Source organism: Pinus tabuliformis, chromosome J (genome assembly GCF_031772625.1).
Source record: "Pinus tabuliformis cultivar Carrire ecotype Pingquan chromosome J, CPIR1, whole genome shotgun sequence".
NCBI classification, from domain to species: Eukaryota; Viridiplantae; Streptophyta; class Pinopsida; order Pinales; family Pinaceae; genus Pinus; species Pinus tabuliformis.
Genome location: NC_142295.1, coordinates 969791691 through 969818649, shown reverse-complemented (window position 1 = coordinate 969818649; position 26959 = coordinate 969791691). Strand labels below are relative to the sequence as shown.

General features: G+C 38.1%; 1 protein-coding gene across 2 annotated transcripts; it reads left to right on the top strand.

The window, feature by feature from the left end:
- Window positions 1-260: 260 nt before the first annotated feature.
- On the top strand, window positions 261-26519 carry TPR7 (Tetratricopeptide repeat (TPR)-like superfamily protein). 2 transcript variants are annotated; one of them, XM_089378839.1, is made up of 13 exons: window positions 261-440; window positions 627-746; window positions 2527-2757; window positions 2858-2914; window positions 3111-3239; window positions 11375-11452; window positions 11676-11746; window positions 11860-11909; window positions 12078-12309; window positions 17236-17632; window positions 25264-25407; window positions 25766-25945; window positions 26111-26519. In XM_089378839.1, exons 2-12 carry the CDS (start codon window positions 663-665, stop codon window positions 25910-25912), a joined length of 1620 nt encoding a protein of 539 aa, XP_089234965.1. In that variant the 5' UTR covers window positions 261-440; window positions 627-662; the 3' UTR covers window positions 25913-25945; window positions 26111-26519. The 2 variants fall into 2 exon arrangements, with proteins under 2 accessions (XP_089234965.1, XP_089234966.1); XM_089378840.1 differs by having other exon boundaries at window positions 619-746.
- The last annotated feature ends 440 nt before the right edge of the window (window positions 26520-26959 follow it).

The following is a 26959-nucleotide window of genomic DNA, read 5'->3' as shown; positions in this document are numbered from 1 at the left end:
AAGACGAAGCTAATTGTCAGTTCGCCAGGTGTCAGCGTCAGAATGAGAAGGACGACGAAAGGTCCCTTTCAAAGGAAGGCCTATCGGCCTAATTATTAATTTTAAGAAATTATATTTAATAGATATATTCTAAAACCACTAAGGTTGGAACCCAAATATTTTACAATATTCTAGTCCTCAAAGTTCGACAGCAAGATCACATTACATAAAGTAATAATAAATATAAATAACCAACCGAACATAATCAAAAACCTAATTTGATTAGATAGCATTAACTCCCCCAATAACACACGCAAGCACTCTCTGCATCTTTCTCACCAGTTAGACCGGCGGACTCGTTGACTGCACGAAGGAATCCCCAACCTCGATGTGCACACTGTCTCGGAAAGCTACTCGTTCGCCCACCGAAGATCTCCATTATAGACCTGCTTCATCATAAGGTAAAGTTTGGCGTGCCGCGTGGACTTATTCTTTGACCTTTTTGGCCAATAAATTTCAATCCCCGAACCATTCGGTCATCGAAATTCTCCCCGAGATCGCTCTGTAATTCCATGCCATTTGAGCCCTTAATTTGAATTGTTTCTTCCAAGCACTGTATTTTAATTTTCCCCGGTGAAGTGTTTCAGTGTTAGTGGATCTTCCGCTGACAATCGAATCAGGGAATGATGGATCCGGAGTTGATGAGGCTGGCACAAGAGCAGATGAGCAAGATTTCCCCCGATGATCTCATGAAGATGCAACGACAGGTGAGTTCGCTGACTAAATTCTCATTTTTATTGTTCGCTTGAATCAATTTTGCATTGGACTCTCCTTGGTCCATTGCGTTTGGGTTTTCAGGTGTCAGATCCCTAATAAAAAATAATTCTATGCTTGTTCTTGAAATTGAAGTTTTGATTATACCCAGTGACCTATATCGACTGTTGTATATAAAACCACCCTTAGATGGGCAAACATAGATACCCAATGCCTTGTGGGTGTGTTCTTATCTTTAGTTAAGCAATAGACTAAATCTGAGGGTTACGCCAAAATTGCCCAAAACTTGGAGCTGGCTTCAGCCCTTTGAACCGCATCCTATTTAGGTCGGGTAGAGCAGAGCGAGAATGGAACCCTGGTGGATGCCTTAATACTTTCCCGACCGCACTGGTGGACCGAGGCCAAATTGGCAATAATTGCCACTTTGGCTTCTTTGAATCACCAATTAGTAATGCAGAAGTGTAATTCGCTGATGCTTCAGTCACTCTGTTTCCAAGACTACAATAGGAAGCATAAACATTTTTATTCTGCATATATATAGGAGCACCTCTGTAACGACACAATCCAGGACTGTATATGAACAACTCTCAACGGTATGAAACTACGTACAAAATAAGTGACATTAAAAGGTGATTGAGCTGTCACCCTTTTCAGAACACAGCTGATGTTCTGTTTACTGGTGCAAAACCCCATGTGCCATCATCTCTAATTTGAGACCATCTTGATTTCAGTAGTGCACTTTGCAACCCCACTCTATTCATGTTCACATTCTAATGTAAAGAGTCCCTATACGAGCCAATCCTCAATGAGGCAAAAATACACACCAAAAAATGCAGCCGGCACTGTATGGACTGCTCTTTTTCACCTTCTGACCTTCTGCCAACTGTCATTTTTTTAGGGCCTTATCCATTGGCTTTAGAGAAGAAGACTTTATTCATATGCATATTATGTTGTAAAAATTCCCTATTATAAGAATATGAAACATAGCGACTTAGCATTTCTATTGATATCATTTAATATCCCTATTATAAGAATATGAAACATAGCGACTTATCATTTCTATTGACATCATTTAATATCTTTTGGAAACTGCGAAGGTCTTTGACTTTGGTTAGTGGCGATGGATGCAAAAGTTGTGATAAAATCAATAGCAAATGCATAGTTATGTTTTCAAGGCTATAAAGAGTCACATCTCGAAGGCTTCTTTGTTTCCTCAATTTTTTATCACACGACAATACCCATTTCATTAGTTTTGGGCGGCAACATCAGTAAACTCTGCCACAAATATGTTTCTGAAAATGAGGTCAGTGCTCAGCCTGCTTTTGTTCAACTGCGACAACTCCTGACTAAAGGAGTGTTGCTGATTAAAGATGCCAAATTGCCAGACCTGCCTTTGTGATTTTAAAGCCGTTTTAGTTGCTCTAAGGAAGAGCATATGAAGTGCATTGTATATACCCTTCTGTTTTCCTTTGCGTTTTGCTGCTGACTACCTAGGCACGAGAATCTGGGCTTTTACTCAGCTAGCAAGTTAATCTTACTTTGGTTCCTTGAAATGTAAAAATAAGAGATATTGTAATACAATTTTGGTACTAATACATGCAGCCTGATGTTGATATTGGAATCACCATAGTTAGGGTTAGTCCCAGTTTGTTTAATAGCTCAAGCAATCTTTCTCCTTGTTTTTTTATGTCATCCTGTAGCATTTGATCTTAACAACTAGGTTAACTTTCATGTTGGGCCACATATAGATTTACCTTTCATGGATCTTGGCAGATAATGGCCAATCCAGACTTAATGCGTATGGCATCAGAGAATATGAAGAATTTGAAGCCTGAAGATATAAGGTTTGCAGCAGAGCAGATGAAAAATGTACGCAAGGAAGAAATGGCTGAAATAAGTGACCGCATATCAAGGGCTTCACCAGAAGAGATTGAAGCAATGAAGGCTCGTGCAAATCTCCAGTCTGCATATCAATTGCAAGTAGCTCAGAACCTAAAGGATCAGGTGCAACATAAATTCATTATTTCAGAAATGGTTTCTTTGTTAGAGCTTGAATTTTGAAGTAAATTAAATGTGTAGTGATGAATCTTGCTGCTTCTGACAGGGAAATCAGCTTCATGCTCTAAGGAAATACAGTGAAGCAGCAGAAAAATATTTGCAAGTTTGTCCTGCTCTTTTAACTTGATTATATTTTTGATAGTGGCAGATTAACCATGGATTGTATGCTTGTTTAAGATGGTTCTTTCTTGTTTTCCCATGCCTTCGTTAACGTGATGTGTTTTTTCTCTTTTGCTTCTCTTTGAAGTAATTCCCTTTTTGATAGGTAGTTTTTCTGTATTTGAATTGTCTATCTGCAGGCAAGGAACAATCTGACAGGAATACCCTTCTCTGAAGCTAAGAGTTTGTTTTTAGTTTCTTCCGCAAATTTAATGTCCTGCTACCTAAAGACTGGGCAGTACGAGGAGTGTGTACAAACAGGTTCAGAGGTATGGCTTCTGCAAACTGTGGAAAAATATGACTTGAAAAATAGCTATAAATGGCTGCTAGGATAGGAAACAATGGATTGATGTAATAAATTTAGACATAAGCAAGGATATAAAAGAATCAAAATTGGGTGAACTTTTCTTACTTGAATGAGATTCCTGTATTATATTTTATGCCTGCTTTCTTTTGGTTGCAATCCTAAATTTTACTGTTTTTTGAGGGATGGTCTTATGCATTTCAATTGTTAAAAGCATAGAAATCTGCATGTGTCTTCCACACATATTACCTAGCATATCCTGCTGTGCTCTCTTGGTGTGGAAGTTAAATATCTGAGGTGGGAGGAGAGTCGAGACATTGTATGATCAAGGATTGATGAATGCTGGATAGGGATTGGTGGATGCTGTCCAAGGGATAAAAGATCAGTTTTTCTCTCTCTAGAAAAGCAACAATTATACTCCACACATGTGAATAAATTATAATACAAGACCCCAACTGTTAGAAATATTCAAATGGTGGATGCCTAGAAGGGTGTTGAGAGAATCAATGATATATTTTATTCAATCCAATAACAGGTAGTAAATTCATGTGCATATCGAAGGAGAAGCCTTGTAAGGAGAGACTTGTGTCCTTATTACATCATTATCATGTTATTACAATCAATGTTTTAAAAGTCGGAATTGGACTCGGAAGTGGCCAAGGGTTGGACTTGACTCTTTGTTGATTGGAGTTTGCATACTATAACTAAAACAAATTAGGATTTTATTTTCCCCATTTGACTGTTATTGATTCAAGATGATATTCCAGGTGTTTTTCACTTCCAGGGCCACTCCACGATAAATATACTAATAGTGATTTCCTGTCAGTCACTGGAAGATGTTAAATTTCTCTTTTGCTCTCAATCCCAGCCCCAGACCCTGCACAGCCTGTCCTAGATCTGCTTGGACACCAAACTGGCTGGTTCTGTGTGGAACTAGTTCCTGAAATGGCTTGAGGTTTGGTTTGGTGCCTTTGGAGGTCTGGCCAGCTGAGCTGTCCAATTCTAGTTCTAGTTCTAGTTCGGTTGGTTTTAATACATTGATTACAACCTTGTCCAACTCCAAACTCATACTTGGTCCTAACATTACACTTTATTACATCACTAATTTTATATCTTTAATATGAATGACCTCCCAGGACCTAAGTCCTACAAAATAAATATTATATTAGTTTGTCTAACACTCTCAATATTTATTTTGTTATCAGTGATTCCCAACAGGTTCCTATACTTCTCAAACTTTCTGATCTTCTGACATGCAAAAAATGAGCTCTATTTCTTTCTTTGGTACTTGGTCCCTGATGTAGTGATGATGTACTTCTATGTGTTATATTTTTGAATGGAATATTTATTCAGGTGATGGTAAGATATTAAGCAGACCCGCACTCCTAAGCAAGCCAGGTAGCTGAAAAGTAAAACCTATGAAAACAGCTGATTAAGGAGCATTAGATCTACCAACACTTAACCAAAAAATATGGAAGCAAGCTAATACTGTAGCAATCAATCACATAATTCAAAACAAAAATTACAGTAGCAATTTAGCTCACATAAAACAACTTGAATGATTAACAGTAGCTTACAATAGTTCCGAGCTTCATTCAACAAGTCTGACAATGTCAAACCCTAACCCTTAGTCAGCTAGAGAAGTGTGCCCAGCCCACATAAGAAAATTTCATAGAATAGAACATTTGCTGGGAGAGAGTGGATGCATGAAAGCGAGTGACTCTCTCTTCCCAGAACCTGGGTGCTACCTATATTTGGAATCACTCTAATACATGCACTTTAGTGAAATCTGGAAAAGCTAAACTAAAGAGAAGCATTTTCTAATTCTGGAAATAACTAAAACCTGCAACCATCTAAGGTTGTCACATGCAAGTTGGAGGCCTTCTTGGGAAGGCCTAAAAGGAAGAAACCTAAAAATCCTATAGAAAGATGATTCTTAAACACTTGTGGATCAGCACTGTGGTGAGCCCTTGAAGATTGGTGATACCATAGGAAAGCCTGGAAGAAATGAGATAATCCATAGAGGTAAAAGTTTTGCAGCCCTTGGGACAGTACTCCCCACCAAAAGCTTTGGATTAGTGTTACTTGGGAGCGGGAGCAAAAGCAGGGAGCAGGAGCGAAAACGGGAGCGGGAGCGACATTTTCAGAAGCTCCCAGTTTGGGAGCGAATCCCGGAGCTTTTTTTATATAATATATATATTATTTATATTTTGATACATATATGTCAACAAAAACATGTAGAATAATGAATTAGATATAAAAAACATAAAAAAAACATAGATTGAACCATATAACAACAATCATCTAGAAGTTACAGTCTTCATCAACCACGTCCACAAGTTAGTAACATAGTGACATACAACATATTGAGTCTCATGATTCATCAATCTTAAAGTTTCAAGATTTCAAAATTCAATATATAACATTTATCATCATTGATCAACAAAGTTGTACTTGTAAGCTAAGTGTAACCATTACAACAAATAATATCTAACATGCTAAGTAACCTGACATGGGGATTCAGGATTCGTAGGATACGGGGATTCGAGTGTCGGATTCGGACACGTTGACCCCCCGGAACAGGACACGTAGGATTCGTTATATATATATATATATATATATTAAAAATTAGATACTTCTTACACAAATTCTAATTAATGATACAAATTCATTGATTTCAAACATAGATCTTTATCTATAGCATGTCTAGTACATACAAAATTCAAATACATATCAGTGGTCACATAAATCATGATTCATAAATGAAAGACAACTTACAACTACAAGATAGTAAGATAAAGACACTGACAGCTGTAGTTTTCTCATTAAGTCATCAAATCAAAATGTGTTACATAGGTAGTGCTGGTGCAATGCCAATGGCAAATAGAAATAGAAAATATAAAACAACTACAGGTATACAAGCCTCAAGGCAATAGGTAGCCCATGACTCATGAGTCATCATTAGAATCAACATCAATGTCCTCATCATCATGGTCACCACTGCTCTCCTCTACATCCTCCTCCTCCCCTGTATCCATAGTCGCCTCTGCATCTGCTGGTGTGGAGGATGACCCCTCTAAAATATCACCGTCATCAAATCTAACAGGCTCTAGCATTGGATCATTGAGATCCATGTTGGCCAATGCCAACTCAACATTGCTGTCCAGACCCATATCATCAGGGAAGACATCCCATATCATCAAGAAAGACATCTTTTTTTATGCGCGCGGGTTTCAATTTAGGGGATTTGAATCCCAGAATGGGGACATATCGTGTCCTAACGGGATTCGTACAAATCACGTTAGGACACGACGTGTCCCCTTCTGGGATTCGAATCCCCAACGAATTGTGTTCGATTCGCAGGATTCAGACACGTGGCCCCTTTATAACGAATCCGGTTACTTAGCTTGGAGTTTTTTTTGGTAAGCCAGCAAAAATTATGTCATAGAAATAAAAGCACATTTCAAAGTAGCCGAGGTCTGCCAGAAAGGAAAACAGACCTCAGCCATGAATTAATCTGTAGAGTAAAAAGGGACTCATAGTTTGAAGAGGTTTTCTGTCATAGCCATGTGAGGCATATGATTGTCTAGTTTAACAAAACTACTAGTAAAAGATGAGTTAACCATAAAAATAGTAGTGTAAATATTTAAGTAGAACTGGTGTCCTCCAAAGTGGGATGTACCCACAAACTCAATAGCTTCCTTCGACCTTGAAAACCTTGTGTGCTCCACCCAACCCTGGAATTTAGTCTTTTTCTGATTAGTAGAGGTATTTTGGCATTTTTTGCTTGATAGAGATGATCAGATCACCAACACCTGCTTGAGAATCAAGGGAGGTGGATTGCAGATACCTTTGCTTAGCCATGTGAGCAGTTCTCTCAGCTGCAAAGCCCTGGCAGCATCAAGAAGGCCTATGAACTTTTTGATTATGGGCAACACCCATTTTGCTCGACTTTGGTGAGTTGAAACCGACCACAAAAGACTCTGGTGCAGACACAAGGTAGATGGTGACCAAAGTGATTGGGACAGGGCCTAGAGAGGCTTGAAATGAATCCAAAGACTAATGGGCGCAGTGGATGCAGAAGGTGGCTCTGGGACCTTGAAGAATCGAAACCCAGAAACTGGACTGACTGCCCAGGAGCACAGTGGATGAGCACATACCCACACATACCCACAACAGAGAATGCAGTCAGAGCGGACAAGGCAACCTAAGCACGGAACCAATTGTCTAGGGGCCCAGAAACAAAAACCTAAGTTTGACAGAAGATTTGGGTATGGCACATATGAAGTTTGAACCAAGTCTCCCTCTTATGGGCATGATGGTAGTTGTACTTTCCATCGCACTTCCAATTGAATTCATCCTTAGCCAAAATGAGGCAGAACAAGTGGGAGTGGGAGTGAGAGAGCATAACAGAGGGGGTTTATTGTTGTGTAGCAGCCTAAAAATCCACAGGTCTCAGGCAACTCTCAAGAGAGTTCCTTCTCCTTTGTACTTGCATTATTTCCATTCCAGAGAGAGAGAGCAGAGTAGCATCACCTTCTAGCTGGGTTTTCTCCTGTAAGTTTTTCCTAGAGCATATCTTGTGTTCATTGTAGTTGGCGTGTGATTGTAATTTATTGTTCTCTGCTTTCTGCATTTTGTCTATTACATGCATAGAAAAACAGTAATTAATAAATATGGACTGTTACGATGAACTGTCCAATAGAATATTCACAGCAGTTTACAGATTGTCTTGACAGGGATTCATTCTCTATTCTGAGTACTTCCCATCATTGTATCTCATAACTGGATAATAAACTTCTGAACACTCAGGTCCTATATTTCAAAAATTAGTTGTTCTTTTTATAGGAGCTGCTTTTGCAGTCCCACTTGCGTGTATTGATCCTGATATATTTAGCAGTCCCTTTGACCAATTTTGGTCATTCATTAGACATTATATAATTATCATATCTTCTGCTTGATTTTCGTCTTCATTGCTCTGTTGTTCCTCGGTGACAGGCCCGGGGCATCCACAGCTGCTTTGTCTGAATCAATTTTGCGATCTGCTCATTTGCGTGACCCTCTCCCTCAGGCTCTTCACCTTCTTTAGTTCCTAAAGTCTCTGTTTTATGTTCGTTATCTTCTGAGTCAAATCTTTAATTTCAATTTTCACCTTGCATTTTTCTTTTCTCCCTCCCATTGGCATCTTGCTGGCATCAGAGCTGTTGTTTTAGCTTTATATCTTCCAATTGGGCTCTGAGGCTTTCCAAGTCCTCAGTTATTCTGATTCTTCTAATGCCTTCTTCTGTGCATCATTATAGCACAGACGATGAAGTTTTCACCTTGCATTTTTCTTTTCTCCCTGTCGTTGGCATCAGAGCTGTTGTTTTAGCTTTATATTTTCCAATTGGGCTCTGAGGCTTTCCAAGTCCTCAGTTATTCTGATTCTTCTAATGCCTTCTTCTGTGCATCATTATAGCACAGGTGATCAAGTTTTGCAAATTAAAGTTCGGTTACCTCTTTGTCTATGTGTTCTATTCAAAGTGGAAGGCTCTGTGTTTATCAAATTCAATGATAAGTGGAAGTTTGCTGGCATCAAGCCTATTTCATAGATTAACTACTTCATCCATACCGGCATTCAAATATCATGTTACCCTTGTAAATGTGATGGAATGAAAGGACTTTAGAAAGGGTTTTATTCATGAGGTAATCCTTATTAAGATAATGCTCGACAGGATGGCCTTAACTTTTGTGATGCTGATTATAATGGCTGAATCTCCTACACAGTTAAGATCTTTAATATTGTGCTTTTTATGCAAATCAAGTACTTTGAAGAGTGCTTAGACTTATGCTATATTGTCTGATGTTGGACAAAGTCTGTTAACTTTAGGTATGTTCTATGCTAGAGCAATTTATTTCAATTTTCACAGTTAGCTCAATATCTTTTCCGGATTAGCAATCACATCAGCATTAAAGTAAGCTGTAGATAGAACATAAACATAAATCGCAGAAGACAAGCCAAGACAAGAGGACACAAGATGTGGCGCTAGCCAGGGACAAACCCCAATGTGGGGAACCCCTGATCAATTCTTCTTATATGTTCTTCAATAGTTCAGTGTAGAGACAGAGAGATAGTATATTTACAACAGAAGTCAACATTTTGACTTAGAGCATAGATCTTCTCTAAGAAGATGATACATGATATCAGTTGAAGACATGCTGCTTCAACTGATTCTCCAAGGTGACTCCTTCACCTATCATCGTGCTGCATCTCGTCATCATGTTGTACTTCACCCTGCTGCACCATGTTGCACCTATCATCACAATGCTGGACCTCATGACCATGCTGTACACATCATACCTATGCTGCAACTCTTCATGCTTCACTAACCATGACTGTACCCATCACTGTACTGCTGAGCTCTTCATTGCACTATGCTGCACTGTACTTGCGGCTCCCATTGCTGTACCAATGCTGCACCATGTACCATTGACCACCATGCTGCTCCATAACTTCTGTCATGCTGCCATACTGCCTTAGTCATGCTGCCACACAACCTTAGTAGCTAGATAGACTATGATCCCACAGTCCTAGGAAACACACAATGCTGATCTGTGTGTTATAGGAGCTAGGTATGGGTAGCAGTTCCTTTATCTAGACTGCTGATAAGAACCTTTTGTGACAGCACATAGGATCTCCTCATCTGAAGAGACCTCTCTCTTTAATTTGACTGGTCTTTAGGACAGTGGACAAAATGTGCACCTAAAACACAACAATGTCTCTTTCTTACAGCAGATAGGTGTAGAAGACTGCGTTTGCTGCTGTTCCTTATTGTGACTGGTTAGGGCACCCATGTGCTACAACAACCCTCAAACAGTCACCTAAAACATCCCTCAAAAACTGTGGCCTTGTCAAGGGAGGGTCTCCTCCATTCGTGTCACTGTTCTGGGTACTTTTCAGCCCAAGAAGCCTCCACGCTATCCCTATTTTAGTTAGGCAAGGCCTGCGGCCTACCACAGGGATTGCTGTCACCTATTAGCCAACCAAACAGTGTCACCCTTACCTTAAAGCTGCCCACAAACAGTTTACAATTCTCCTTACCTAACTTGGCCTCTTTGTAGCATGGAACAACCCTCCACACAGTCACCAAGAGGTTCTAACAGCCCTAAAACACCCATGCTGTCCCTACCTTCTTTGTTGGTTAGGGCAGCGAGTTAGAGAGCCTCTTTACTGCCTCTTTTCCAGCATCTAAGGGCTGTCTCAAACAGTGTATAGATTAGGGCATCTAGGGTATGATAAGACTGCGTTTAGGGTCAGCTGTTAGGCCTCCTTCACCGTGCTAGATCTCCCTTTGAACTGCGGCCAAACCTTCACAAGACCTGTGGCTAGGGCATCCTTCTTTTACAGCGAATAGGGTCTCCTTCTACACCTGCATTTAGGGCTTCCTCCTCTTAGACTTCTCTTCCACTAAAACAAGTGGAGAGAAATTAAGAGTGAAGTGTGTGTGTAAATGACAATCAAGTCACCTCTTTTTATACTAAAACGTTGAGCACATGTGGGGTTTATTTGGTTTCTAGCCGACCTTGATGAATTGTCTTATAACACAAATAAATTCATATCTGCATGAATACTTATCGGAATTGGATGATCTTTAGATCAATCCTACACCTCTCGATGAGAGGGATCCAAGAAAAATATCAGCTGCCATAAATAAGATGACCCACATGGAGTTTGGCCCTAGTTGCCAATTTTAACAAAGTCCCCATGCAAATTTAATTCATATCATTCCTCCCTAGTCCTTGATAGCCCCTCTGGTTCTTGTTGTTCTTGTCATAGACATTATAAGTTTAATAGATCATCTTTGGTATTCATTAGGAAGTAACTGTTAATACTTTCAAATGTCTAATTAGCAGCAAAAGTGAATACCTCATATAGTTGTCATTTTATTTATTATATGGTTCTCAACAGTGATTTTGAAGGAATAAAATTACTGAGGGAAGGATACAAATTAGGAATTTTTGAAGGTCATAGTTGTTGAATTAGCATGAGTAGTTATATGTAATATGAAACATTTCTTCATTTCTTGGTTATAAGAGTATTTTATTTTTTGGCTGTTACAGGTTCTGGCATATGATGCAGTGAATGTTAAAGCATTGTATCGCAGAGGCCAAGCCTACAAACAAATTGGAAAGCTAGAAGTAAGCAGTAGACATTTTGTTCAATATGGGCTTGATTATTTTAACTTATATTAAATGAATTCTATCTCTGAGGATTTACAAGTATAACATTGTTTCAATAAAATTTAAGAAGGAAAATAATAGAAATGGAGGCAAACACATATGACATGGCACCCCAAGGGCCGAAGTTTGCGTGCCTCTGATTTTCATCATTCTAATGGTAATCTTATCTTTTGGACAATAGTTGGCTGTTGCAGACTTAAGAAAAGCGGTGGAGGTTTCTCCTGACGATGAAACAATAGCACAGGCTTTAAGGTTTTCAACCTTATGACATTTCAGTACTTGTCACTCTTAGTTCATATATATTGGAACTTGGTCTATGTTGTGGTCTTCTTGATAACTAATATAGCTTGGCTGAAATATGTCAGAGAAGCAAGCACAGAATTAATGGAGAAAGGGGGCATTCAAGATCAAAATGGTATGTTGTAACCATATGGAATATTTCGTAAGGGGTTTGGCATTAATGGATTGTATTATTTCTCTCGTAATTACAAGCTTGTCAGATATATGGAGTCCATTAAATCAATTGTTCACTGTTCTTTTTCTCCAAATTCTGCATTTGATTCGATAAATCAACAAATGACAGGGCCTCGTATTGAAGAGATAATCGAGGAAGAAGCTGTTCAGCCAACTGCTGAAAAGTATCCGCAGTCGGCTCCTATGGTGACTTCTGTTACAGAAGATGTAAGTGATGATGAGCAGGGGTCAGAAGATCAAAATGGGTTCTCTAAAGATAGCTTTCAAGCAACTAATGCGCCCAATGGGCAGATGTATGCTGAGAGCTTGAGGAACTTGACTGAAAATCCTGACATGTTAAGGTTTGTCATCTTGCATATTTATCTGTACTTTTCAATTTATTTTGCTCGTTTACTGTTTTTTTCTCTGCTTGTTGTAGGAGGCTCCAGATATATGGCTTTTCTCCACCCTTTCATATAACCAAGGAATATTTTTTTTTTGTTCTGGGGTTGTTGTCCTATGAAGAAGTTTGGGGACTGAGTAGATGTTTTCTCCAAACATTGGCACTCTGTTATTCATATTCAAGTCTTATGTGCAATAAATTAATATAACAAGAAATTAACATTGGTAATAGCTTCAAGCAACCAGAATAAGGGTTTATGACAGCATAGTTACCATGCTCTAAAGTTCAGGAAGTTTGCCATTGAAAAAAACTATGGAAGCGTTGAAATAGAAGCAACAATAGAAAATACAATATTTTTGGCCACATCATGATATTGCTGAATCTACAGAATTATTTTTCAGAACTCACTTGCCAAATGCTGATTATGTGCCTGCCAATACTGAGAATAAAATCAATCAAACTCGGGATCTTTTCTCCAGTCCTTACCTCTAATATTCCCTGCCATTCTAAATCCTCTCTAGTCTACCAAAGTTTGTTCAATGCTGGTTCCCATACTTGCATATAAGACATTATAATTCAATCTATGGTGGTAAATACTAATACTGAGACAGAAGGAACTGCTAGACTAAAATGGGACTGGCTGTAGAATTCCTGCTGTCTCAGTATTAAAGACTAGCTGTAGAATTTCTATCTTGTGGAGGATATACTGAAAGTCATCATAAAGACTATTCATATCCAGGGTTGCGGGGGAGCGCCACCCCTATCTCAAACCCGCTCCTGAAGCACGCTCTGGGCGGGAGCGTGCTCTCTAAATTTTTTTCGCTCCCTGCCAATTCAGGAGTGATAGAGGGAGCTATTGAAGATTGGAAACAAGAATTTGGCCCTAGTGTTGATATGCAGTTTATGGTAATGTTCAAGTAAAAGTGACATTCTCCTGAGTAAAAATGACTCGGGATGTTTGAGAGTGGTTTTGACCTCTTTGGATTTCATATGGAGAAAGTAGAATGTTAGATCTCACTCAAAATCCAGCAGACTTACCATTTTTTTCAGGATTTCAGGATTGGGGATATTGCAATGTTTCCATTGGATTTTGTCATGTACTAGGGTATGGAACTTGTATTTAATCAAGAGCACCAAGCCCTCTATGTGGGGGAGACTCCCAATAATCAAGAGCACCTAGGGTACTAGGGTATGGAACTTGTATTTAATCAAGAGCACCAAGGTTGTTCGACTATGCAGGAGGAGACTCCCAATAAAGCACGAGACAAGAAATTAAAACTCGTAGCAAGAGGGTCAAGCAATAGTTAATAGATTTACTTGTGTTTTCTAGTTTCTAGTACTTTTTATAACTATTGACTCTTTCATATTTATTATGATATTTTTGTAAACAATATATGACAATTTAAGTTTGAAGTTGGCATTTATAACTCATTGGTAATGAATTATGAATATGATGCTTCATGAAAGTTGAAAGTTGAAACATTTCATTTCATGTTAGATATTCTTTGTTATCATTTGGTTACTTGGTAATGGTAATGGTTACAAGTACAAGTTACAACTTTTGTGATCAATGATGATAAATGTTATATATCGAATTTTGAAAGCTTGAAACTTTAAGATTGATGAATAATGAGACTCAATATGTTGTATGTTATTAACTTGTGGATGTGGTTGATGAAGATTATAACTTCTAGATGATTGATGTTCAATCCATGTTTTTATGTTTTTTTATATCTAATTTATCATTTTACATGCTTTTTTTGACATATATGCCTCAAAATATATAAAAATTCGCTCCCAAACCGGGAGCTTTTGAAAATGTTAATCCCCACTCCTGCTCCCAAGTATTCTTGTTCATATCATTCCCTATATCCTCAATATTTCCTGCAAGTCATGGCACCAAAAACTGCACAAACAGTTTATATATAGCATAAATAACTTCATGCATATGAAAAGGAGAGGGTACTTATCAGCTGCATATTAAATTTCTTTCTAGAGTGGATTAGAATGGCCTCATAGCATAATTCTTGCTACCATTTGTTATCCTATTGGTGTATTTCATTCTTTCACTCCTTAAGACACATCTTTAACTTGAGCCGTCTTGTGAAGAGTAAGTCAAGATAGACTGGTAGCCTCCGAGAGGTTGATGATAAATCATCGTAGACTTAATTTTCCAGTAGTTTGGACAGGTTATTGAGTAGCTACCTCATGCTGAGCCAGAAGGCAACAGGTGACCCTCTAGGACAAACCATTGATTTATTTCAATATTTTAAGTAACTGGTGAGTTTATCTTAGTTTAAATACTGCATGCTAATCTTCCTCTCAACTCTGTATTTTGTTATGTTCTCCTGGGAGCTCTTTGTCTCTTGATAATCTTTCATTTTGAAACAACCATTTCATTCATCCACACAGCTGGGATTAGCCTTGCTATGTATGTTTCTCACCTTCTCTTGATTGACATTGGCTTGTTGCAAACATGACTATCTTCAACGTTAAGTACATGGTGAGTAATTTTTGTTTGGTGCACATCTGGGAATGGGCTTTGAATTAAACCAACTTTTAGTGTAATGTATCCATTGCTAATGATTTATTATCATATTCTTATCAGAAGACAGTATCTACAGCTCATGAGACTTGACTTGTACATTTTTACATCATGAATATGGGATCTCTAGAAGTGAGATCAATACAGCAAGCAAAGCGGATCCTAGCTGATGATTTGTTAATAGGTACCTGAAAAATTTGGGAATAATGTGTAATATAATAGTGAAAATTTTGCCCTAGATGATCAAAATCCTTTAAACTTTAAGTAACAATACTGTAATAATATCAGTAGTGCAATTCAGCTGTCTGGATCAAATACTCCAAATTTATTCCACAAAATTCCAATGAATTTTCAATTCAACAGTTCAACATAAGGAAACCAATACCAATTCGGATGGGCTACAACAAATTATAACAACGTTCCACAGGGAATAATTCTACTTCTAAATGTATCAAACTGATTTCTATTTAGTGACCAGGATCTAGACAGAGACTCGGAAAACTGAACAGTTGTAAGCCGACTTAGCACTGGACGCGTCCCAGACTCACCCTTCTTTGATGTCCTCTGTTTGTCTATTTAAACCATAAGGTATTCCCCTTAAAACCTACTGCGCTGAGCTTGCACTCACTGTCTGTCACGGGTCTAACTGTTAAGACCACTGCAACCTTCAGGAGGGATTCTGTACTCGTCTTCAAGAGGACTCATTGATCTCCCGGACTGTCTTCAGCGTGACTTGTTTTCCGTCACGTTTGACCTGTCACAGAATGTATTAAACCACAATTTTATCCACTTGGACCATCCACATGTCACAGGGTTACTTTGGAATACTCAACCTGAGCCAGGACTTTGTCTGTCCTTAAACCCTAAAACTACTTCAGAATGACTTTGCTTCTTACAGGAATTATTCGCAAACCTTAAACAGTGACGGTGAACTCAGAAAACAATTGCTTTGTCTTCTGTCCTGGAAGGAGGCTGATGAACTTGAACCGATTTCCAGTGATCTTCCACAGAAAATTTCGCTACCTTTGATGCTTCAATGCCCAGACCCAAGAATCAACCTAGACCAAACCCTCGCTGCCTTACAAAAGTAATTCTGTGCCAAACAAGAGCCATAAATAATTTGTTCTCTTCCAGATCATTTTTCCTATGCGCAGACCAGAAGAGGAGAAAATGGAAGATGTGTCAACTAGGTCGGAATCTTTCACCACCAAAATTGACAAGAAGAAAGGGGTTCTTAAAACCCTCAGAGCTAATGCTCAAAACAGAATAAAATGATCCACACTTCATGCTCCAAAATGAATTCAATCTTCCTTTATTGATAGGTTTCCTTGAGGGGTTTCATCTTCTTAATTAGTCCAGTGAATCTTACTCAAAACCCCATTTCTGGATTTTTTTGCCCAGTGGCCCCAAAACTTGCCCAACAATGGGTATTTTGGGGTTTTCCCCTTTTTAGGTGGACTATAGCCTACGGGGAAGGATAGGCTAATGAGTCCCATTTGTCCTCAATTCGTAGAGGACATTACAGAATTGAAGAATTTCAATGTAATTTAGATATGTTCAGCAGTAACGATTATACCATTATTATATTTATACAATCATCCTGGCTTTGTTTTCTTTTCTCCTTTTCATGCTTTCTGCACTTTATGAGCATCCAATAATCTTGGTTCTATTTTCCTTTATTGCCTTGGCCTTTTTGGTAATTTATAAGCATTGTAACCTTCTCATTGCTTTCATATTTTGTTCTCTGTTTTCTATGTTCATCTTTCTCATTCTTATCTAGTTTCTTTTTTCATTTCCCCTTGCCTTTTCCCACTCAACTTGCAGCGGTAACTTGTATTAAAAGAGAATTTATTTTTGCTGTACATATTTGCCAATCCTGGTAAAAACATAAAGAAAATTTACAGTTCCCGTCCTAGAGATTATTTAATCAAATAAAGATGATTATTGTAACAAAATACAGCTTTCCAAAAAAATTCCTTGGTTAAATAAACAGATCATTTCTTACTGTGGAGGTTTATGCTAAATTTTTACCACGAGCTTCCTTTAAACGATAAGTTTAGCCTGAAGTTTAACAATGATCTTCAAGTGCTTAATGTATGCATTTTCAATGTTACATTAACATTTATCAGTATTTTTTTCTAAGAAATTTTGTGGTCATTGAAATTTTCTCTTATTGTTATTTATTTATTTTGTAAATTACATTCTTTTTCATGATGACTACCCCCTATGGAACATGCTTTACAGGATAAAACGTTTTAAGCTTTGAAACATTTCAGTTTTTCTATGCAAGATTTGCAATATACTTTGAAATGATTTGCTTATCATCTAGTGATGTTGCAGAACTATGCAGAGTTTGATGAAAAATGTCGACCCAGACTCCTTGGTTGCACTAAGTGGAGGTAAATTGAGCCCTGATATGGTCAAAACTGTATCTGGTATGTTTGGTAGGATGTCACCAGAGGAGATCCAGAATATGATTAAAATGTCGAGCACCTTATCAAGACAAAATCCATCTACTTCATCTAGATTTGATGACATCACAAGTGGACATTCAACCATGGATTCATCTCCACAATCTGTTTCAGTAGATAATGACCTTTTTGAAGAAAATCAGAATAGAGTTGGGGAGTCATCTACAAATTTGAGTTCCAGTGCAGCCTTCTCAGGCATGCCAAACTTTTCTGCAGAAATGCAGGAGCAAGTGAGAAATCAAATGAATGATCCAGCCACAAGACAGGTCTGTTGGATTTTCTTTTGCCTGAATCACTTCAGCATATACAGTTTAGCTTTAATTGTTCTATAAAATTATATTAATTTATGGATGTGACAGGTTGCATGGTTTGTGTCTTCTGAAGCTGTTCATTTTTTGAATAGCATGTTTCTTTTAACTATTAAAATTTTCAAAATATGTACATACAGATTATTTTAAACAAAAAAGTAGGCCACAACAGCGGCCTCGACAAGTGAACCCTGAGAAATGAAAATTGTCCTATCTCATACTACAAAAGATAGGTTTAGTAACTGAGCGAATACAATTAACAGTCATTGTAAACACTGAAACATGCTAGCTGCCCCCTTCAATCAGAAGAGTCTAGAAAATTAGAAACATATATTAAGCTGCTTTGGGAATTTTAACTACATCAGAAACATTGTTGAGAAAATTCACACTTAAGGTTTGCTTGTAGTTGATTCTTTTACAGGGTCTATGATACCTGGATGAAATGTGAGATATGTTCTTCCTAGAATCCTAGGTAGAGCTATAAAGAAACAGGTACACTGCCACAAATAAATCTAGAAAGGGATGCAATACATCATTCATGGAACACATAAATGCTGCTAGTGCATTACATAGACTAAAATGCATTACCAACCATCCACATAGACCTTGCCTTGTCTTGAAGGTGGTCCTCTAGTTGTTTTCTTCCTTTACTTGTACTTGGGATTTAGATTTGAGATCCAACCTAGTGAAGTACTTGACATGCTGTAACTAATGTAGCAAGTCTTGATCTTGGGTGGAGAGTCTGAGACTTGAGGGTAATGTTATTCAAAGCTTTGTAGTTCCCTCCTTTGGTGGGTACTGTGTTGATAGGTGATTCACAAGGTGAAATGCTTTGTTGAATTACTCCCTGTTCTAGTAGCTACTTCAACTGTTTCTTCACTTCATCTTCTTCTAGGATGGATTGCTTGTACAACCCAATGTTTGGAAATGGAGAGTCAGACAACAACTGTATCTCGTGCACCACTTCATACTTATTTGTACACTTGTGAAAGCTCCTCCCACTAATGTTCCTGCTCTCTCATATATTACTGTAGAGATGCCTTTATTTTTACCTATTCATCTAATGGTTGATTATCTTTTAGGAAGAGTAATACAAACTTCCTACTAGATAGATCTTGAATTTACCTTTGTGTGCATTATTTATGGACTTTGCATCCTTGATCAAGTGGTATTGATGTGTTCTCCTCGCGAAGATATCTTTCTCATGTTCATGTAGGGGTTTCCAAATGCTACACTGGATACATCAAGTGGTACTATATCTACCTCCACTTCATCGTTATAGTTTGTACTTATGGCAAATTTGATCTTACTCTGTTTAGTGACCCAGAGTTCATTCTTATTAACCCATCTCCATGGATATGGGTGAGGATGGTCATGAACTTCCAATCTAAGCTTGTAGACCAGATGTTTTGCTCTGAGGTTGGCCTATGAACTGGAATCAAATACAGAATCCACCTTTGTTATCTTGACTTGCATCTGAATATGGAAGAGTTTAGTCATCTCCTTCTCTTCCTTGGGATGAAGCTACAAAGGTTCACCTAATTTTGTTTTGTAATTTTTAGTGTAGACAATCTTTTCATCTACAATTGAGTTGCTCTCTAATTGGTTGCTAGAATCCATAGCTAGCATGTTCTTGTTCTTTTCATCTTTCTTGCGGTCCTTTGGGTTCATCTTTTTTGGCGTAGCTTCCAACAACAAAAACTACAGGCAATGTGGACATGCAAAATCTTTTGGCATCTGACCAGGCAGCTATAGAACCTACTGATGGCATAGCAGTAGCTACCTGGGTTCCAACTAATCTTGGAAATGTGAGAATTTTATAAATAACTGCAAAGACTGGTTTTGGAAACTCTGCAATTGTTGACTCCCCTAGACCCCCTACTCATCTAGCTTGCTGTGTGTGTATATGGCAACTGATGATCAAGTTTTTGGTCTGAAGACTGGCACTTGTCACAATAATATTTGTTATGCTTGGTTTCCTTTCTCCTTCCAACCACGGTGGGTTGATGTCTGTTATGGTTATATTGTGTGTGTTCATGGGTTTGTTCATTGGCTCAGAATATGTTAGATATTCAAGGGCACAAACTGCTTTCATGTTTCTGGAATTGTTCTCTGGATTTTCTTTGTATTGCATGCATGGATCTTGGGTGTGAAATTGTCTAGTGCTGTACCTTTTGGGAATATGCTGGCTTTAGTCTTTTTATGGGTTGGGCATTCCCATACCCTTGGTGCTTATTGGCAGTTAATTTGAATACAAGAACATGCAATTGAAGACCTTGTGAAAACAAACACAGTTCCCATCCAAATTCCAGAATGGGCTTTTGTACATTGATAGCCTGTTGCCGTTTGTTGTTTTTCATTGAGCAGTACACAAGATGCAGACAAACAACAATTATATGGCCACAAACCCAAGGTCACATTCTAGTGGGTATAGTGCATTTCCTAAACTGGGAGGACAGTGGAAACACTACAATTAAACCAGGAGGAGTTGGTATAGGAACTGACACAAGGAGAAATGGAATACATTAATTAGATTATTGTTATTTTGTTTCCCATTAATAGTAGGGTAGTTAATAGATAATATATTATTGAATAAGGGAGACAAGGTCATACTTGTTCATCCCCAGAATGGATCCAGTTTGCCTATAAAGGGAAGTATATTACATGTTGTAACTTGTATGGTTGCTTTTTGACATTTGCTTAGTATAAACATTGTTTGCTTGCTGACATTTGCAGTTTTGGTGCCTTTTTCTTTGTTCTCTCACTTTTGGACCGACACATTAGTAAGGCCTGCCTTAAGAGCATTGGGACTGTTGAGAGCAAGACGAGGGAGCCATGGGGTTTATAGGAGGCTCTCTGCTCATAGTGTAGGATCCCTCCCTAGAACTCCAGTAAGTTGCACAAATGTGCCACATCCTTCTGGACCTAGAAAGTTATTTGCAAATAAATATTTTTTTAATTTTAGCCCTAAATGAATTTGATGGTTCAAGGGAGTCTGTCTCCTAATAAGGCCACTTTCTAGGGAATAGGAAGGAATTGGCTACAGAGCTTAGACACCTTGTCCTAAGAAAACTTCACAAAATCACAATATCAGAATAAATGATTCAAAGTTTTCTTTGTTTCACAGATAGAGCATTTTCCCCTGCGACAATGCCATTTGAATTATCTTCTGCTCTACTGCCAGGTCCCCCAAAATCAGGTGTTAGGTGAAGACTTTCTTTGATTCACTAGTGGCTTTGGTGCACTTTAAAACACGCCTTTGTTGATCTGTTGCTATATTTAATGATTTAATCCAATGCAATCTGTCTATTATTGGGTCCCTCGAGCTTTGTGAACTTTGTAACCTTCAGAAAATGACAGAGCATGGCTACATAAGCTTGAAGTTCCTTGTCAAATAGGTTGAACTGAATCTTTTGGCTAAGCTATTGAAATTCATCCTTCACAGTGGCACTTATGCCTGACAACTGTGAGTCGTCTCCCACCCCATCTTAGAGCGTGTATAAATACACACTCACCATCATTTGTACAAATACATTATTGTACCATTGGTTACGTGTTCTCTTGTGTGATTCTTTAGCATATGGGCACCTACATCTTGTGTTTCTATTATTCATGGGTTCATCTTCTGTTCTTTGCATGTGTTTATGGTCTATGTGGATGAAGGGTTTTCTGGTTGGTTCTGTAACCTGTTCAATCCTTCTTTATCTCTTGTGATCTCAGCATAGTATTAGAGTGGGTGTGAACTTCCTCTTCCTTATTCAGCAGTCACTTTTTATGCTTGGCATTCTACATGTGATTGGTATTTATCCTTTGTTGCCGCAGTCATTGTATCTTGAGTGCCCTTCTGTTGGGCTGATCTTTCTTCCCTTCGAACACTTATTACATGACTCTTTCACGCATATTCTACGGGGTTGTTTTCATATATTTGATGGGTTTATATCCTTATTTTTCATGCGCACTCGCTAGGGTTGTTTTTTCCCTCCTATTGGAGGTTAAACTGGGGCTGTTGCACTTGTTCCCATTAGGGGTTCTTCTCACTCTTGGTGATATTTTCTGTATCTGGAAGAAGGGTGAATTGAAGATGTTTTGGGGCTGTTCTATGGGTTTTTTTCCTGGCTGGAAGATTTCCTGTTTAGGGCTGTTTTGTGTCCATATTCTACCTTAACTATGGAAATTCTGTCACCTAACACTATGGCTTTGTGTGTTGGCTGCTCATGTTGGTATTTTTTGAAACTGTAGTCTTTTCCAGCCTTATTTGTAGCCTTTTTGAAATTTTTTGGTGGATATTATTGCCCTAAGGGTTGCCATCTTGCCTTTTCAAGTTATCTCATTTCTCCTAGGATTTCACTCATCTTCAAGTGCTTACTACAACACTGACCCGTGAGTGTATAGATCATCTTATTTGCACAAACTTTGAAGGTTGTTCAGGATTCTTTCCCTTTTAGGGTTTCCAGGAGGGCCCACTTGAAATTATATGTTCTGAAGAATTGCTTGGCACAGGATTTTCTGGGTTATTCAGTTAATATGTGAGATTAGTGGCTGGTGGCATTTGCCTTAAGGGCCATTGAACTAAGGTTTCTGGATCACCTTTATTATAGGGCTTTAAACCCTTCTTGGCCCCTTTAGTGGGTTTTCTTGAAGACTCATTGAAACTTCATCTGCTGGACAAGATGGATTGTTCTTATGGTGCACATAAGGTTGTGTGGTTTGCACATTGGACTATACTGGTTTTAGATGGAGGCGTTCTTGGTATGCACTCCACCTTATTATTTGGAGACATTCTTCAGCGTTGGTACTTTTGTATTAGAAATTGCTGTTGGTGATGTGAGTCCTACTCAGCAAGCTCTAACAATCCTATGCTGCCTGTTTGCAAAGGGTCGCTACTCAACTCCTTTGATGCAGTTTCCACTCACAGGTCTACAACTTCATGGGCTGACCTATCTTCTGTATTGGCTTAAAAGCTATCCTAGTCAACTCTTTATTATATTATATCTAGGTGGTTGGGACCAACCTAGATTAATAGGCACGTAAACCTCTTAGGGTTGGTGTCCCATGTTAGAGTGTGTACAAATATTTTGTTTGATTAGGAGCTAAGTGCTCTCTTATGCCCAATCCTTTAGCTATATGTGTTTTTCTTGTTCATGGTCTTCTCTTCTGTTTATGTGTTTGGTTTTATACTGATTTAGGGTTTTTGCTGTTGGTTCCATTTGATCTTCTTCGTTTCTGTTGTGATCTCAACACTTTGACCTTTTCTGCCTAGGGTGTTCTGACTGGCAACATACCTTAATAAGTTAATTATCATCTAGAGTTAACCGTATTGGAGTTCTTGCAAACTAGCCAGTGAGAATTGGGCAGCTTGTCAGCCATCCAGTTAAATTTATTGCTTTCCTTAGCATCAGTAGGCGCATAAATGTTAGCAAGGTTGAGCATTTGACCATGTAAGTTAAACATAATTTGTACAAGTCTCTGTAATGGGTTTGTGCCCTACCCCACAACTGAAGCAAGGCTGGTAAAAACTAAAGCAAACAGTCTCCCACTTGGCATCCATATAACTAGAAATAATTTGACCAAATTGGAAATAGCATTAAGGACCGTTTGAAGTAAAAAGACAGTTATCTTAACTTTTGTAAACACAAAATATCTAAACTAGGGATCTAATTTCTAATGTTATGAACTATGGATTTTATACAGGGATGGATACCTTCTTGACATTCATGAGGTCATATTCATTGTGGATTGGTAGTGATTTAGTCCATATTCTCTTCAACACTATCATAACAACCTGGTCAACACCTTGTAGGGTTTTGGTGAACCTGCACCTCTAAGCCTATAAATTTCTATCCAATTGTCCATATTAGGAGCCTTGGGTCATTTCAAATATTCCCCAGTTGCTGAAACCATGGGCTTGCTAGAAATTGACACTGTTGTAGTGGGCCACCATCATTTTGTTGCTTTAAGAGTTCTACTTCTTTTAGGTGACATGAACTCACCTTTGTTATTGCCTTGAGAGACATTTTGAGCTTGGTGCTGAGGAGTAGAATTAATAGAGCTGTTGGGGTATTAGGTCTAACCAATAGGTACATAAATGCAACCTAGAAAGCCTTGAAATTGCATAGGCGGGTTGGGGAATTCCACCCACTCAGAACAACATAGTTGGGCAGATTATTTGGCCGTGAAATTCTGACCCATGAAGTAACACTACCAAGGGTGGTCTTAGAGAGCCAGGGGCCATGGGGCACAACAGCAAGTGTGAGTTTTCTTGAAACAAAAGTAGAAAAAGGCCTTGTGTCAGGGTTTAGGGGCTCGGAGAGTGCCACCATGTGGCTCCTGGACTTCTTAATCCATCTCTAACAATGGCCAGACAGAATCTGGTAGACGGAACATTGAGGAGTTTGCGCTTTTTGAACATGTCACATACACCAGCATGCTCAATAAACATAAATATCCATTTTAATGTCATTAGGAGTAGTTCATTACCTGTGGAAGGTCTTCGATACAATCTTTTGTGGGGCTTTTTGGTGGAACCATTCTCATAGTTAGAAGATGAAATACTGTTATGGATGACAACCATGTTCTAATGATCAAATGGCCTCTCTTCGGTCATGGGATGCAATTAAGATGCCCCTTGGCTGCCTTGGGATAGGTGTAATGACCACTTGGAGACACCACAGGCTAACTAAACTGTCATGACAAGTAATGAATATAGCAATGGACAAGGGATGCATATATACCTGAAAATTTGTTGTGGCTGTAATAAGGTTTCCAATATTTATAAATTCACAACATACATTGTAGGTTGCTGGATTTGTCTTTCTTTTATTTGATGTTATTCTGAGCATGGTTCAAAGGTTCCAAGTTCCAACATTTTATTATTATTGTTATCACTTTTGTTTATTTTCACTGATACCCAAATATCCTGATGTGGCAAGTTCATCTTTCTTCAAGCTGGAAGAGATTACAATTAGAATCGTCAGTTTACAACTTTCAATCAGAGCTCTTTGGCAAAGAGTTGTGAGTAGGGTGCATCTACTTTGCCAAACTAACCTGGACTTGCACCTGGCCCCAGCCACTATTGCAAGTTCAGATGCACAGAAGCATGCACAAGCACAAATGTCATTGGAGAGACTTGAACCCTAGTGGGGGTTGAACACAACACCTTGCTTTCACCAAGCCAGCAAGCCATTGTTGATTCTATATATATATATATATAGGTTGTTTACCTAGAGTTTTTTGTTTTTGTATTCTGTCACTTGCAAGGTCTTCGGATAACCTGACTATGATACACCATTGTTAATCCCTTGATATCTAATGTAATAAATACTGCATTTTTAACAACAAAAGATTGATCAGTGCTTTACTCTGTGCACCACGAAGTCTAGTTTCACACTTTGGCTCTAAGCTATATATTGTAAAAATTAGCTTCACAGTGATAGTGGTCCTTTCCAACTTTGTTTCTGATGGACATCTATAGCTTAATTTCTTTTTAAGTTATTTGTCATCTCATTACTGGTGTTTAAACTGTAGGTGGTCTGTTTATAGCTTATTGTTAGTTCAAATTATTTTTCATACTAAAGTATGCCTGTTTGCAGATGTTTACGTCAATGATACAAAATATGAGCCCTGAAATGATGGCAAATATGAGTGAGCAGTTTGGGGTTAAGCTTTCACGTGAGGATGCAGTTAAGGCACAAAATGCTATGGCCTCTCTTTCTCCCAATGATTTAGACAGATTGGTATTGGGCAATCCTTTACTTTTTCATTATTTGAATTTTGATTGTTTTAGCTGTTGTTATCAATGCGTGTGGGCTTAATGCTTGCAATTAAATGTGGACTCATTCTCAGTGTTCTCTCTGATGGGGCAGAGGAGCTTGCATATTCTTATCAGTTTCACATTAAATTTAATAATGTGTCAAGGTTGCCAATGGATATATCTCTGTCCATTTTCAACTTTTTAGCTTTTTTATGTTATTGGTGCTTGACCATTTCAAGAAATGGATTATGTTATGTGTCCTGATGAGGTGGCTGTTGTGACTAGACAATAGCTTAATACTAAATAGTTTGTAACGAAGTACTGGAAATGTGTGTATACAGATGAATTGGGCAACAAGGCTTCAGACTGCAATTGACTATGCTCGAAAGATCAAGAACTGGATACTAGGAAGGCCAGGTCTTATTTTTGCAATTTCCATGCTGCTTCTTGCTATTATTCTTCATCGGTTTGGATATATTGGAGACTAAGAAACGATACATCATTTGGATTTTCAAATATTGGTATGCATCATTTTCTTGACTGTTTGATACCTTGATTTCATTTTGACATCGCCTAACTTTAGTCAACTGGTTATAACTTATAAGTGACAATTGCTTTCTAGCAAACCGGTACTAACTGATAACATCTTTCTCTAATGATACACTGCTGGAATTTCGTTGCTGTAGATGTAGTTGATGCGTGCTTAAACCAATTGAGGAAGCTACTTCAGGCATGCATTTTGATCCTTTATGACCTTATTTCCAGCAATGCCAGCCGTATAGTTAACTGAGAAATGCTGGGAACTCTGCTGGAATTATTTGTCAACAAGGAAGCAGTTGACTTTTGCTTGTGGATTGTACTGTGGTACATGGTATAAATCTATTAGCTATGTCGATTATTTTTGGCATCCTCATGCCTTTTATTAAAAACATACGGATGCTTGAGAATGATGTTTTCCTTCGTGTTAGGTCAGTTTTTGTCCAAATCATGTGGCACCTTTTGGTTAATAACATTATCCACATCAATTTGTACATGGAATCTTCTTACGTTTATTTTTATTTTTTTAAAATACATTTTAACAATAATTTCCATTTATCTGTATCATCAAGGGAAGGGCGCAATACAATGTAATTTATCTAAATGAACTACTACAATGAAGAAAGAAGGGAAACATGCCCTGAGATCAAGAACTTTTTTTCATTGAAGATATTTTGTTCTTACTCGAATGTTTGGTCTTTCTCCCTTTTACAAGTGAACATCAAGCTGAGATTTGTAGATAACAAGACTATTATTTTGCATTCCCGACATTTTCTAAAGGACTAAATTTAAACGAGATATCTGCATAGGTAATATTCACATAATCCATAAATATGATATACAACGTTTATCTGGATATTTAATATTAAATTTAACTTAAATGGCCATATTTTTCAACGTTCTGGTGTAGGAAACCTAGACAGTATGGAATGCAGGGGAAATACCAATGAAATGTTTCCTTCACATCCCTTGCATTTATAGAAATGTTATTTCCTTTT